The sequence below is a fragment of the Littorina saxatilis genome, linkage group LG2 (assembly GCF_037325665.1).
Source record: "Littorina saxatilis isolate snail1 linkage group LG2, US_GU_Lsax_2.0, whole genome shotgun sequence".
NCBI classification, from domain to species: domain Eukaryota; kingdom Metazoa; phylum Mollusca; class Gastropoda; order Littorinimorpha; family Littorinidae; genus Littorina; species Littorina saxatilis.
In genome coordinates, this window is record NC_090246.1 from 79,932,728 (window position 1) to 79,946,458 (window position 13,731).

Consider the following 13,731-nt stretch of genomic DNA (forward strand, 5'->3'; position numbering starts at 1 on the left):
TAGTAATGCATACATTTTTATTCTCCATTTGTACATAGCTCCTTTAATGCTTTGCAAATCACTCACACACACACACACCTACCCACATCAGCACATTTAAAACCACCTTCACAACACACACATGCACTGCTGTGACCCGATGGTCACTCACCTACACAAAATATGTATCCTCTTACATAAAGCTCAACAGCTGAACTTTCCTTAACACACACACGCACGCATACACTAAACAATTCATACACACTCAAACTCGTACACACACCACCTCGTGGTGTGTCTCCATGCATGCTACTAACAGAGCGGTGAGACTGAATACACTGACATGTGACTCGTGGACACACACACTGTCTCATGGCGTGGTATTATCACTAGTAACAGAGCGTCAAGAGGAATTGAGGGAGTAGAGACTGTGAATACACTGTGACATCTGACTGATGGACACACATCTCATGGCGTGGTACTATCACTAGTAACAGAGCATGGAGAGAGTAGAGACTGAATATACTGTGACATCTGACTGATGGACACTCACACACACAGTCTTATGGCGTGGTACTATCACTAGTAACAGAGCGTTGAGAGGAGTCTTGGGAGTAGAGACTGTGAATACACTGGGACATCTGACTGATGGACTGGTAGTTGGTCTGGATGCTGGCCAGAGCCCCTGACAGGTCCGTCACCAGCGTGTCCTGCAAAACACACGGTAACCATAGCAATAACATTTACCGACACTTCTTTCCTGTTAAACACAGCAATACACTTGGTCATATAACAAAAATCAACACCCTCACTGCTCGCTGTGGTGAGTTGAACCATTTTGATGAATTCATTTTCGAAACGGGCACCAGTTCCCTTTATAAAATTAATGATAAAAACCAACCGCCCTGTGCACATCAATCAATCAATCAATATGAGGCTTATATTGCGCGTATTCTGTGGGTACAGTTCTAAGCGCAGGCATTTTTTTTTCTTCAAATTGTTATTTTATGCAATTTATATCGCGCACATATTCAAGGCACAGGGATTTATTTATGCCGTGTGAGATGGAATTTCTTTTACACAATACATCACGCATTCACATTGGCCAGCAGATCGCAGCCATTTTGGCGCATATCCTACTTTTCACGGCCCATTATTCCAAGTCACACGGGTATTTTGGTGGACATTTTTATCTATGCCTATACAATTTTGACAGGAAAGACCCTTTTGTCAATCGTGGGATCTTTAACGTGCACACCCCAATGTAGTGTACACGAAGGGACCTCGGTTTTTCGTCTCATCCGAAAGACTAGCACTTGAACCCACCACCTAGGTTAGGAAAGGGGGGAGAAAATTGCTAACGCCCTGACCCAGGGTCGAACTCACAACCTCTCGTTTCCGAGCGCAAGTGCGTTACCACTCGGCCACCCAGTCCTGTTTTACACATACAGCACATACAGCACCCAGGCTGTTTATTTTTTGTATGTGACCAAGTGGATGGATGGCTATGTTAAAGCATGACCAGATCTGGGACAGAGAGGTGAACTGTTTTCAGGAGGCCAAGTTGGCCTTTAAAAACAAAGCAACATCATTTACTGACACTTCTTTCCTGATACATGTAGGACAGCTCTGTCACCAGACTGTCATGTAAATCACTGTTAACCTTCGCCTGCACTCGTGGGTCCGTGCGGACCCAGAAGGGTGTTTGATTGCAAATATCTTTTAAACGAGTTGGAATTTTTTAATGAGCTTTTAGAAATGCCTCAGACACCTAACAAGCTATCATCTCCTAAAAGCTCATTAAATTTCAGTGATAATTAATTAATTAATTAATGGTCAAATTTAGACTACACACGGAAGCATTCGTGGGGACGTGCGGACCCATACTTCTCAAAGAAGGAAAAGCGTGTATACCCTTCCGAGGCACTCGTGGGTCCGTGCGGACCCAGAAGGGTGTTTGATTGCAAATATCTCTTAAACGAGTTGGAATTTTTTAATGAGCTTTTAGAAATGCCTCAGACACCTAAAAAGCTATCATCTCCTAAAAGCTCATTAAATTTCAGTGATAATTAATTAATTAATTAATGGTCAAATTTAGACTACACACGGAAGCATTCGTGGGGACGTGCGGACCCATACTTCTCAAAGAAGGAAAAGCATGTATACCCTTCCGAGGCACTCGTGGGTCCATGCGGACCCATACTTCTCAAAGAAGGACAATTGTGCAAACCCTTCCGTGGCACTCGTGGGGCCATGCAGACCCATAATATTTTACCAAATACCGTGTGTAGTCTAAATTTGACCATTAATTAATTAATTAATTATCACTGAAATTTAATGAGCTTTTAGGAGATGATAGCTTTTTAGGTGTCTGAGGCATTTCTAAAAGCTCATTAAAAAATTCCAACTCGTTTAAGAGATATTTGCAATCAAGCACCCTTCTGGGTCCGCACGGACCCACGAGTGCCACGGAAGGATATGCATATTTTTCTTTCTTTGAGAAGCATGGGTCTGCACGGCCCCACGAGTGCCACGGAAGGATATGCACATTTTTCCTTCTTCGAGAAGCATGGGTCTGCACGGCCCCACGAATGCGTCCGTGTGTAGTCGATAACGAGTGCCGGCGAAGGTTAACACCTCTAACAGTGAGACACGTTCACTCCTGTTGCAAGCAGTCCTCATCAGCAGTTTCAACACCTGTCTCTTGCTCACTTATTATCACACAATGGAAACAGAAATTGATTTACCCTAACCATATGTTTTAATCAAGGAAGAAACGCTGGAACAGTATCTCAAGATATCGGAAAATAAATGAAATTAAGCCTTTTGGCAAGGATGAAAGTCACTGATGCACTGTCATTTCAGCATAAGCAAAGTAACAAAAATCATAACTAAAGTTCACCACGTACAAAAATCAAAAATTTCGCCATTGAAAAAGTCAAGTGCCAACATACATTGAAAGAGAATGGGAAAGAGACAAGAGTGCAGAATTAGCAGAGTTTTTTTCCCATGCCATCTCAACTGACCAGCTGGCCGGGGTTGACACCACTGCTGTTGACCCAGGTGAGGTCATCCAGGTGAGAGGTCAGGTCGGACAGGATGGGGGCTAGGTGTGTGAACAGTTCACTGGCGTACCTGTCAAAACAAACACAACACAGTTCACTGGCGTACCTGTCAAAACAAACACAACACAGTTCACTGGTGTACCTGTCAAAACAAACACAACACAGTTCACTGGTGTACCTGTCAAAACAAACACAACACAGTTCACTGGTGTACCTGTCAAAACAAACACAACACAGTTCACTGGTGTACCTGTCAAAACAAACACAACACAGTTCACTGGTGTACCTGTCAAAACAAACACAACACGGTTCACTGGTGTACCTGTCATAACAAACACAACACAGTTCACTGGTGTACCTGTCATAACAAACACAACACAGTTCACTGGTGTACCTGTCATAACAAACACAACACAGTTCACTGGTGTACCTGTCAAAACAAACACAACACAGTTCACTGGTGTACCTGTCAAAACAAACACAACACAGTTCACTGGTGTACCTGTCAAAACAAACACAACACAGTTCACTGGCGTACCTGTCAAAACAAACACAACACAGTTCACTGGTGTACCTGTCAAAACAAACACAACACAGTTCACTGGTGTACCTGTCAAAATAAACACAACACAGTTCACTGGCGTACCTGTCAAAACAAACACAACACAGTTCACTGGCGTACCTGTCAAAACAAACACAACACAGTTCACTGGTGTACCTGTCAAAACAAACACAACACAGTTCACTGGTGTACCTGTCAAAACAAACACAACACAGTTCACTGGTGTACCTGTCAAAATAAACACAACACAGTTCACTGGTGTACCTGTCAAAATAAACACAACACAGTTCACTGGTGTACCTGTCAAAACAAACACAACACAGTTCACTGGTGTACCTGTCAAAATAAACACAACACAGTTCACTGGTGTACCTGTCAAAATAAACACAACACAGTTCACTAGTGTACCTGTCAAAATAAACACAACAAAGTCAACAACGATGTTTGTAGTAGTATTGTTACGTAGAACAGTATTCTAACATTAACAAAACACAACCAATACCTTTAAAAGAAGACATGGAAACTTCAAACATTCTGTGAACACAGATTTCTTTGAGAAAGGGAAGATACAGAAAACGTTTCTTCAGACATAGCATTCTGGGCTCCTCAAACTGCATGAAAAACGTCTACCTTTTCTCAACACCCGTCTTTTTTCTTTCTGTATCACTCAGTTATACCTGTACAAAATATGTGCAATGTTCAAGGTGAGCTTAGAATTTTGTATGCAATAGAGTGTGTAAGTTTGTAACGGATAATCCATAAAGCATTTAGACGTGAATCCATTACCACTCCAATGAATGACAACTGAAAGTTTGCAAGTTTCAGACGTTAAGACAAAGAGGGTACTATGGAAGACTAAAGATGAACAGACCGTACAATGAAAGACTAAAGATTTTGTTTGTTTGTTTGTTTGTTTGTTTGCTTAACGCCCAGCCGACCACGAAGGGCCATATCAGGGCGGTGCTGCTTTGACATATAACGTGTGCCACACACAAGACAAAAGTCGCAGCACAGGCTTCATGTCTCACCCAGTCACATTATTCTGACACCGGACCAACCAGTCCTAGCACAAACCCCATAATGCCAGACGCCAGGCGGAGCAGCCACTAGATTGCCAATTTTAAAGTCTTAGGTATGACCCGGCCGGGGTTCGAACCCACGACCTCCCGATCACGGGGCGGACGCCTTACCACTAGGCCAACCGTGCCGGTAAGAAGACTAAAAATGAACAGAGTGTACAATGGAAGACTAAAGATAAACAGAGCGTACAATGGAAGACTAAGATAAACAGAGTGTACAATGGAAGACGAAGATAAACAGAGCGTACAATGGAAGACTAAGATGAACAGAGCGTACAATGGAAGACTAAGATGAACAGAGCGTACAATGGAAGACTAAGATGAACAGAGCGTACAATGGAAGACTAAGACAAAGAGTGTACAATGGAAGAAGACTAAGATGAACAGAGCGTACAATGGAAGACTAAGATAAACAGAGTGTACAATGGAAGACGACTAAGATGAACAGAGCGTACAATGGAAGACTAAGACAAAGAGTGTACAATGGAAGAAGACTAAGATGAACAGAGCGTACAATGGAAGACTAAGACAAAGAGTGTACAATGGAAGAAGACTAAGATGAACAGAGCGTACAATGAAAGACTAAAAATGAACAGAGCGTACAATGAAAGACTAAAAATGAACAGAGCGTACAATGGAAGACTTAAGATGAACAGCAATGGAAGACTAAAGATGAACAGAGCACACAATGGAAGACGAAGATGAACAGAGCATACCTGTGGAAGGCAGCCTCTATCTTGACGAAGTCGCCGACAAAGGGTTGCTGGAGTCGGTTGATGATGACCTCCTTGTTGCTCACAACCGTTTGCAGATGTTCAGAAAACACCTTCAGCTCCTTGGTTCTTCCCTCTGGAAACATACACACAATGTTACAGAGATGCATGAAGCACAACAATCACATTTGGAGGCAGACCGGCACGGTGGCCCAGTGGTAAGGCGTCCGCCCCGTGATCGGGAGGTCGTGGGTTCGAACCCCGGCCGGGTCATACCTAAGACTTTAAAATTGGCAATCTAGTGGCTGCTCCGCCTGGCGTCTGGCATTATGGGGTTAGTGCTAGGACTGGTTGGTCCGGTGTCAGAATAATGTGACAGGGTGAGTCATGAAGCCTGTGCTGCGACTTCTGTCTTGTATGTGGCGCACGTTAAATGTCAAAGCAGCACCGCCCTGATATGGCCCTTCGTGGTCGGCTGGGCGTTAAGCAAACAAACAAACAAACAAACACATTTGGAGGCAAAGCCAGTCAAACAGGGTTGAGATTTTAGGGCTCATTTAATAGCCCAATAAAAACTGTCATGGGTAGGCATACAAGGAGACAGCAGCAAGCCAGACCCCATCACAAACACAACTTTACAATTGACAGGTGTCTGGCCGGCGACGTAGAAGAAGTGTCGAGCTACTATAAATAGCTTGCGCTCTTCGCCGGTAGACAACTCTGCAGAGCCTGCTGTAAAGGGAGACTCGATATATACTGCAACACCCTGTCAAAACAGTTATGATCTGCAGGTGATTAGACAAAATCTTCAGCTCTTGTCTCTGAAAACATGTTTTCCTTCTAGACAGCACATCAGTGTCAGTGTTTTTATAATATTAGGGTTCATTAGTTTTGATTAAGGCAAAAGCTATACACACTCTGAGTAAATGTACAGGATCGATGGGTCTGTATACACTCCGTCAATGAAAAGCTCCGTTACAAATCTTTAGCCAACGAATGGCAAATTCCCTTCGAGACCGGAAGTTAACGCCAGAGTGTATACAGGGGCAGAACTTGTATATATGAGACTGTGCCAAAAGGTGACGTTTTCATGTCAGTATGTCCCAAATGACATCACCAGTACATTTTTCATTCTATCTAATCTGTTTTCGTTCTATTTTTTCTAATAACATGCGTTAACAATTGATTGCCAACTGGAATGGAAGAGCACAAAAAGTGTAACTTGATATGTAGTTTCTCTAGAGGGAAAAACATCTTCCACTTTCATGTCAGTGTGTCCCATGCAACATACATTTGCCAAACAGCTATGTGCAAGTAGATTATTTGTTAGTGGTATAGAAAATACTGATCAACAATTAAAGTCAGTTTTCACATTCATTTTCTACCTATTTCTTATTTGTTTATTCTGTTGGCAATGGTGAAATGTCAGCAATCGTGTGTCATTCGGGACAGTAGACATGACACCTGACCTTTTGGCACAGTCTCAGATACACTCCGAGTGTATATATAGCCAGTGCGTTTGATTAAAGTAAACGTGCTATTTTCTTGAACTTTGGGGTGGAATGTTTGTGCCGGAACGTTTCAAGATCAACAAACCTTGGGTAAAAACATTATTTTTGAGGGTGTAGCAAAGAGTCACATGACCTCCAACCAGACTCGACAAAACCTACAGGAAATGCACCCAGGTGTATTCCCTGTATACAGGAAAAAAATCTTCAGGGAATGCACCCGCTTTTGATCGACATAGACCCCTTCTACAGTATTCTCGTTTAGTTACAAGACACCTACAGGGAATGCACCCGCTTTTGATCGACATTGACCCCTTCTACAGTATTCACGTTTAGTTACAAGACACCGACAGGGAATGCACCCGCTTTTGATCGACATAGACCCCTTCTACAGTATTCACGTTTAGTTACAAGTCACCTACAGGGAATGCACCCGCTTTTGATCGACATAGACCCCTTCTACAGTATTCACGTTTAGTTACAAGACACCTACAGGGAATGCACCCGCTTTTGATCGACATAGACCCCTTCTACAGTATTCACGTTTAGTTACAAGACACTGACAGGGAATGCACCCGCTTTTGATCGACATAGACCCCTTCTACAGTATTCACGTTTAGTTACAAGACACCCACAGGGAATGCACCCGCTTTTGATCGACATAGACCCCTTCTACAGTATTCACGTTTAGTTACAAGACACCTACAGGGAATGCACCCGCTTTTGATCGACATAGACCCCTTCTACAGTATTCACGTTTAGTTACAAGACACCGACAGGGAATGCACCCGCTTTTGATCGACATAGACTCCTTCTACAGTATTCACGTTTAGTTACAAGGTATTGGAAGAGGATACTTTGGTATAGATCAAGACAAGTGTTAACTCACCCATGAAGTTGATGTCCAAGATGTCCTTTGTCTCATGGTACAGCACTCGCTTCTGGATCTCAGAATTCACCTGAAAGGTGCAATGGACAATTCTAATCAAAGCTATCAATTCCAGGTTGTTACCTGCAAATAAACTGCCTTACACTAGTTACAGAAATTATTAAGGTGTTCCTTTAGCTTCTTATTCTTCAGCGTTCCAAAATGTTTCTGGTTACGTGTGAGCTCGTTTGCCCATTTGGGTTCCCCACACACTATACTCTGAGAGCATAGTCAGCTTCACTCCGCTTTCGTTGAGTAGGCATGCTGGGTATTTTCGTGTTTCCATAACCCACCGAACACCGACATGGATTACAGGATCTTTTCCGTGTGCACTTGGTCTTGTGCTTGCGTGTACACATGAAGGGGGTTAAGTCACTAGCAAGTCTGCACATAAGTTGACCCGGGAGATCGGAAAAATCTCCACTCTTAACCCACCAGGCGTCAGCGACCGGGATTCGAACTCACGACCTCCCGATTAGGAGGCCGACGTCTTACCACCACGCCACTGCGCCCGTCAGTTCCTTTAGCAAAATGAGATTACAATACTAAATTACATCATCATGAAATGATGAATCAAGACGTCTAAAAGAAAAATCCTGTAAAATAAAACTAAAAAACCTAAAATTGACCATAGGTCACACATGAATACAATGTGGTACCTTGACATGAATTTCACAGTAAATGCTGAATTCATGAAAAAGAAGTAATAAAAGAGGAAAGAGAGAGAGATATGGATGGATGGATAGTTTAATTGCATAACCAGTGGTTTGGTTTTTACAATATAAAATATAGATATAGATGGATGGATAGTTTAATTGCATAACCAGTGGTTTGGTTTTTACAATATAAAATATAAAAAGAGAGAGAGAGAGAGAGAGAGAGAGAGAGAGAGAGAGAGAGAGAGAGAGAGAGAGGGGGGTGTTACCTCATTCAAGCGATTACAGTGCTGTGAGATCTCTCGCTGCAGTTGGATCATCTTCAAGGATGGCGTGTCAGCCAGTCTTTGTCTGGCCACAGACTCCTCGGGTTCCTCTCTCTGAAAGCGAAACTTTGACATTGTAGTGTAATGTACATGCTTTGAAAGTTATACAAAATATTGTGAACTGCCAAACTTACTTCTGCATCCATTATCTAATGTGTTTTTACTCCTACCGCCAAATGCCACAAAACAGCTACGAACCACCGATAACATATATGCAGAGTGAGTTATCTATTGAATGAATCCAGGCCAACAGCTCCTTACTTAAATTACAGGAACATTTGAAGTGAGTTACGAGATTTCTACATTTATCAATCACAAAGTCTTATTGACAGCAACTTTTGTAATAAGACCTTAGAAGCTGTTGAATTTAACCCGAAAGAGTGAAAATGAAACGGAATTGAGTAAAAACAAAGTAAGGTACATGTATGTATGTCACATGTGTGCATGATATTTGATACCGATACATTTTAAACACAAGCAGTGAGGGAAACATCTTGGAGGTAATGCCTTGGATACTATGGTTCAACCTCAAAAAAATATATACATGTACCATTGTATGCCTTGTAGTTGTACTAGTTGTGGTCAAAGTACATGTACAACTATGCAAGTCAGCCCAAGGCCTGAAACTGGGCTCCAGGGTTAGAGTGTTCCGATATTACTTTTCACTGGTAACTATCGATTGTAATGATTTTTTACTCAGTCTTAACTGATTATATAGCCTATATTAAACTCACACAGTCTCTCTGGGCTGCAGAGACAGCATTACGTCCCTTTACTGAGTAGGCTCTTGTCACTGCATGGTAATCTAGGCTCTTAAAACGTGATGTGCAAGTCTGTGCGCTATATTGATGTGATTGATTGTTGCAAAATGTTGATTCAAATTAAAGATGATTTCAGCCTGTTGTAACAAACTAACACTCTACTCTGAGAAAAATAATCATTGTGTTCAAAATAGATCGAGACAGCAGCAACTAGCTAGCTGCATGCGCTGGTACATTTCTACAGTTCATCGGAGATCATTCCGTAACTTCAAAGGGATTTAAAATGACTTGTTATGATTACAAATGCAGGTTCTACAAATTTGGAGACTTAAATCAATAAATGCCTCTTTCGTTTGCCTTACTCTGAAAATGTGTCCAGTCCTTTCAGCGAGGAGGAGAGCATTCCTCAGCCAAGCTCCAGAGTCATCAGTTGACCAAGGGTTGTACTTCGTGTCACTGGCCTCCATAACTCCGATACAAAGATGTCTCACAGGCTGGGATTGAGTCGAAAGCCGAAACGGATTCGAAACGGCGATGCGAAACAACAGGTAAGGAACCTTACGTGATTCCGCGATTGAAGAGTTAGCAACCCGAAGAGTACCCTCCCCTAGACTGTACATGGCGAAAGATCCCCTCTCTGAGGGCCCCAAAGGGTTTAAAATCGTGATCGTGATTGGCGTTTTTTGACCTTTCTGTGACCGTGATTGCCGAAATTTCCATTTCTGTGATCGTGATGGGACTTTGCCCGTGATCCGTGATGACAAAAAAAATCAAGTCTCGTGATCGTGATCGTCATTTGTTTTCGTGATTGTGATGGGCATTATTGCAAAGCATTTTATTTTCAACGTTCATTTTTCACAGCTGTATCACTCTATGATCCTCTATTCGTCAAGGTGTTTGTGATCGTGAAAACAAAAATCAAGGTAACTGTGATCGTGAAAGCTAAAATTTCCCTTCCTGTGATCGTGATGATACCCCCCCTTTGGGGCCCTCCTCTCTCTCTCTCTCTCTCTCTCTCTCTCTCTCTCTCTCTCTCTCTCTCAAACTCCACACTGATCATGACTATCCCAGGGGCGGTTCACATCATTTTTAGGGGGGGGGGGGGGGGGGGGTGTTCCATTTTCTTTTTAGGGACAATTCGACGACGCAAAGCGATTATTTGAGGGCGTGAAGCGTTCGAACCTCCTATCATTGTATTCAAAACCTCGTAGTTTTCCAAACTATAAGAAGGATAAAATGAATGTGTTTTTTGACAAGTTGTTCGGGGTGTGTGTGTGTGTGTGTGTGTGTGGTCCGCGTGTGCGTGCGTGCGCGTGTGTGTGTGTGTGACGGTGTGCGCGTCACTGAGCGGGTGTCAGTGTGCGTGCGACTGAGCGTGCGCGTGTGTGCGTGCGAGCGTGTGTGTGTGTGTCAGTTTGTTGGAATTTTTAGACTTGTCTCGTAAAAGTATCGAGATACCATCATCATAATGAGAGACGAGAGATGACGCATACGTGGCTTCGTGTTTTCCAAGTGTTGACATTCGCTGTGCGCTTGGGATCTTTTTCGTGCGTATGTGTGCACACGAGGGTTTTTGGACACCGAAGAGAGTCTCACAAAGCCGGTTGACTCCAAGAAACAAATCTCGAACATGGAATTCAAACCCACGCCGATAGCGACGACTGAACTGGTTATAAAGCCAGCGCGGAAAATCTTTGATAAAAATCAAGGAAAATGGAGCAATCTGGTGCAATCTGAGCCATAAGTTTTTCTTTAATTTCAATTTTAATTTTTTAATTTTCTTCTTTTTTAAAAATGTTTTTTTTTAGGCTAGGGGAGGGGTTTTCGGAAACCCCGGAACCCCCCCCCCCCCCCCCCCCCCCTGGATCCGCCCCTGTATCCCCTGCCCTTCCCAAGCACTAAATAATGATTGTCCTTCGGTACTTGGGTCTAATTCGCTCAGAAAAAAAGGTCTTTTAACTTAGAAATTCAGTTACAGTATTCATTACAAAACCCTTCGGCCTTCTGCCATGAACCACTTTGTGTTTTCGAAGTAATCGTATCATTTTTGGTTGATTGCATTATTGTAAAGGGCAAGTATAAGCAAGTCCACTTATGCTGCAAAGCTTTGGTTTTTATATTTAGTCAAATTTTGACTAAATATTTTAACATCGAGGGGGAATCGAAACGAGGGTCGTGGTGTATGTGCGTGTGTGTGTGTGTGTGTGTGTGTCTGTCTGTCTGTGTGTGTGTGTGTGTAGAGCGATTCAGACTAAACTACTGGACCGATCTTTATGAAATTTGACATGAGAGTTCCTGGGTATGAAATCCCCGAACGTTTTTTTCATTTTTTTGATAAATGTCTTTGATGACGTCATATCCGGCTTTTCGTGAAAGTTGAGGCGGCACTGTCACGCCCTCATTTTTCAACCAAATTGGTTGACATTTTTGTCAAGTAATCTTCGACGAAGCCCGGACTTCGGTATTGCATTTCAGCTTGGTGGCTTAAAAATTAATTAATGACTTTGGTCATTAAAAATCTGAAAATTGTAAAAAAAATTAAAAATTTATAAAACGATCCAAATTTACGTTTATCTTATTCTCCATCATTTGCTGATTCCAAAAACATATAAATATGTTATATTCGGATTAAAAACAAGCTCTGAAAATTAAATATATAAAAATTATTATCAAAATTAAATTTTCGAAATCAATTTAAAAACACTTTCACCTTATTCCTTGTCGGTTCCTGATTCCAAAAACATATAGATATGATATGTTTGGATTAAAAACACGCTCAGAAAGTTAAAACAAAGAGAGGTACAGAAAAGCGTGCTATCCTTCTTAGCGCAACTACTACCCCGCTCTTCTTGTCAATTTCACTGCCTTTGCCATGAGCGGTGGACTGACGATGCTACGAGTATACGGTCTTGCTGAAAAATGGCATTGCGTTCAGTTTCATTCTGTGAGTTCGACAGCTACTTGACTAAATATTGTATTTTCGCCTTACGCGACTTGTTATTTTTATTTGAAGGTATATTTGGTATTTCAAAAGCAACAAGTCGCGTAAGGCGAAAATACAATATTTAGTCAAGTAGCTGTCGAACTCACAGAATGAAACTGAACGCAATGCCATTTTTCAGCAAGACCGTATACTCGTAGCATCGTCAGTCCACCGCTCATGGCAAAGGCAGTGAAATTGACAAGAAGAGCGGGGTAGTAGTTGCGCTAAGAAGGATAGCACGCTTTTCTGTACCTCTCTTTGTTTTAACTTTCTGAGCGTGTTTTTTAATCCAAACATATCATATCTATATGTTTTTGGAATCAGGAACCGACAAGGAATAAGATGAAAGTGTTTTTAAATTGATTTGGACAATTTAATTTTGATAATAATTTTTATATATTTAATTTTCAGAGCTTGTTTTTAATCCAAATATAACATATTTATATGTTTTTGGAATCAGCAAATGATGGAGAATAAGATAAACGTAAATTTGGATCGTTTTATAAATTTTTATTTTTTTTTACAATTTTCAGATTTTTAATGACCAAAGTCATTAATTAATTTTTAAGCCACCAAGCTGAAATGCAATACCGAAGTCCGGGCTTCGTCGAAGATTACTTGACCAAAATTTCAACCAATTTGGTTGAAAAATGAGGGCGTGACAGTGCCGCCTCAACTTTCACGAAAAGCCGGATATGACGTCATCAAAGACATTTATCAAAAAAATGAAGAAAACGTTCGGGGATTTCATACACAGGAACTCTCATGTCAAATTTCATAAAGATCGGTCCAGTAGTTTAGTCTGAATCGCTCTACACACACAAACACACACACACACACACACGCACAGACAGACACACATACACCACGACCCTCGTCTCGATTCCCCCTCGATGTTAAAATATTTAGTCAAAACTTGACTAAATATAAAAACAAAATATAACAAGTCGCGTAAGGCGAAATAACAACATTTAGTCAAGCTGTCGAACTCACAGAATTAAACTGAACGCACTGCTTTTTTCACCAAGACCACATACCCGTAGTTTCGTCAGTCCACCGCTCGTGGCAAAGGCAGTGAAATCGACAAGCCATGCAGAATAGTGCGGTGGTGGTCGCGCTGAGCAGGATAACATGCTTTTCTGTATTTCCATTCTTTTTAGATTACTGAGTT

General features: G+C 41.8%; 1 protein-coding gene across 1 annotated transcript; it reads right to left on the reverse strand.

Annotated features, from left to right (window-relative positions):
- Positions 1-10,146, reverse strand: LOC138959843 (uncharacterized). The gene is made up of 6 exons (XM_070331484.1): positions 9,940-10,146; positions 8,760-8,870; positions 7,796-7,865; positions 5,402-5,534; positions 3,006-3,114; positions 1-689 (listed from the first exon to the last, which is right to left on the reverse strand). The coding sequence occupies exons 1-6, from the start codon at positions 10,042-10,044 to the stop codon at positions 543-545; spliced, it is 675 nt and encodes a 224-aa protein (XP_070187585.1). The 5' UTR covers positions 10,045-10,146; the 3' UTR covers positions 1-542.
- Between the last annotated feature and the right edge of the window lie 3,585 nt (positions 10,147-13,731).

Bases quoted from the DNA above. Each gene is read 5' to 3' on its own strand.
- LOC138959843 (XM_070331484.1), bottom strand. From the start codon at position 10,044: ATGGAGGCCAGTGACACGAAGTACAACCCTTGGTCAACTGATGACTCT. The intron at 5,535-7,795 runs GTGAGTTAACAC...GTATGTTTCCAG, and splicing joins CTTGGACATCAACTTCATGG to AGGGAAGAACCAAGGAGCTG. The intron at 3,115-5,401 runs GTATGCTCTGTT...TTGTTTTGACAG, and splicing joins ATAGAGGCTGCCTTCCACAG to GTACGCCAGTGAACTGTTCA.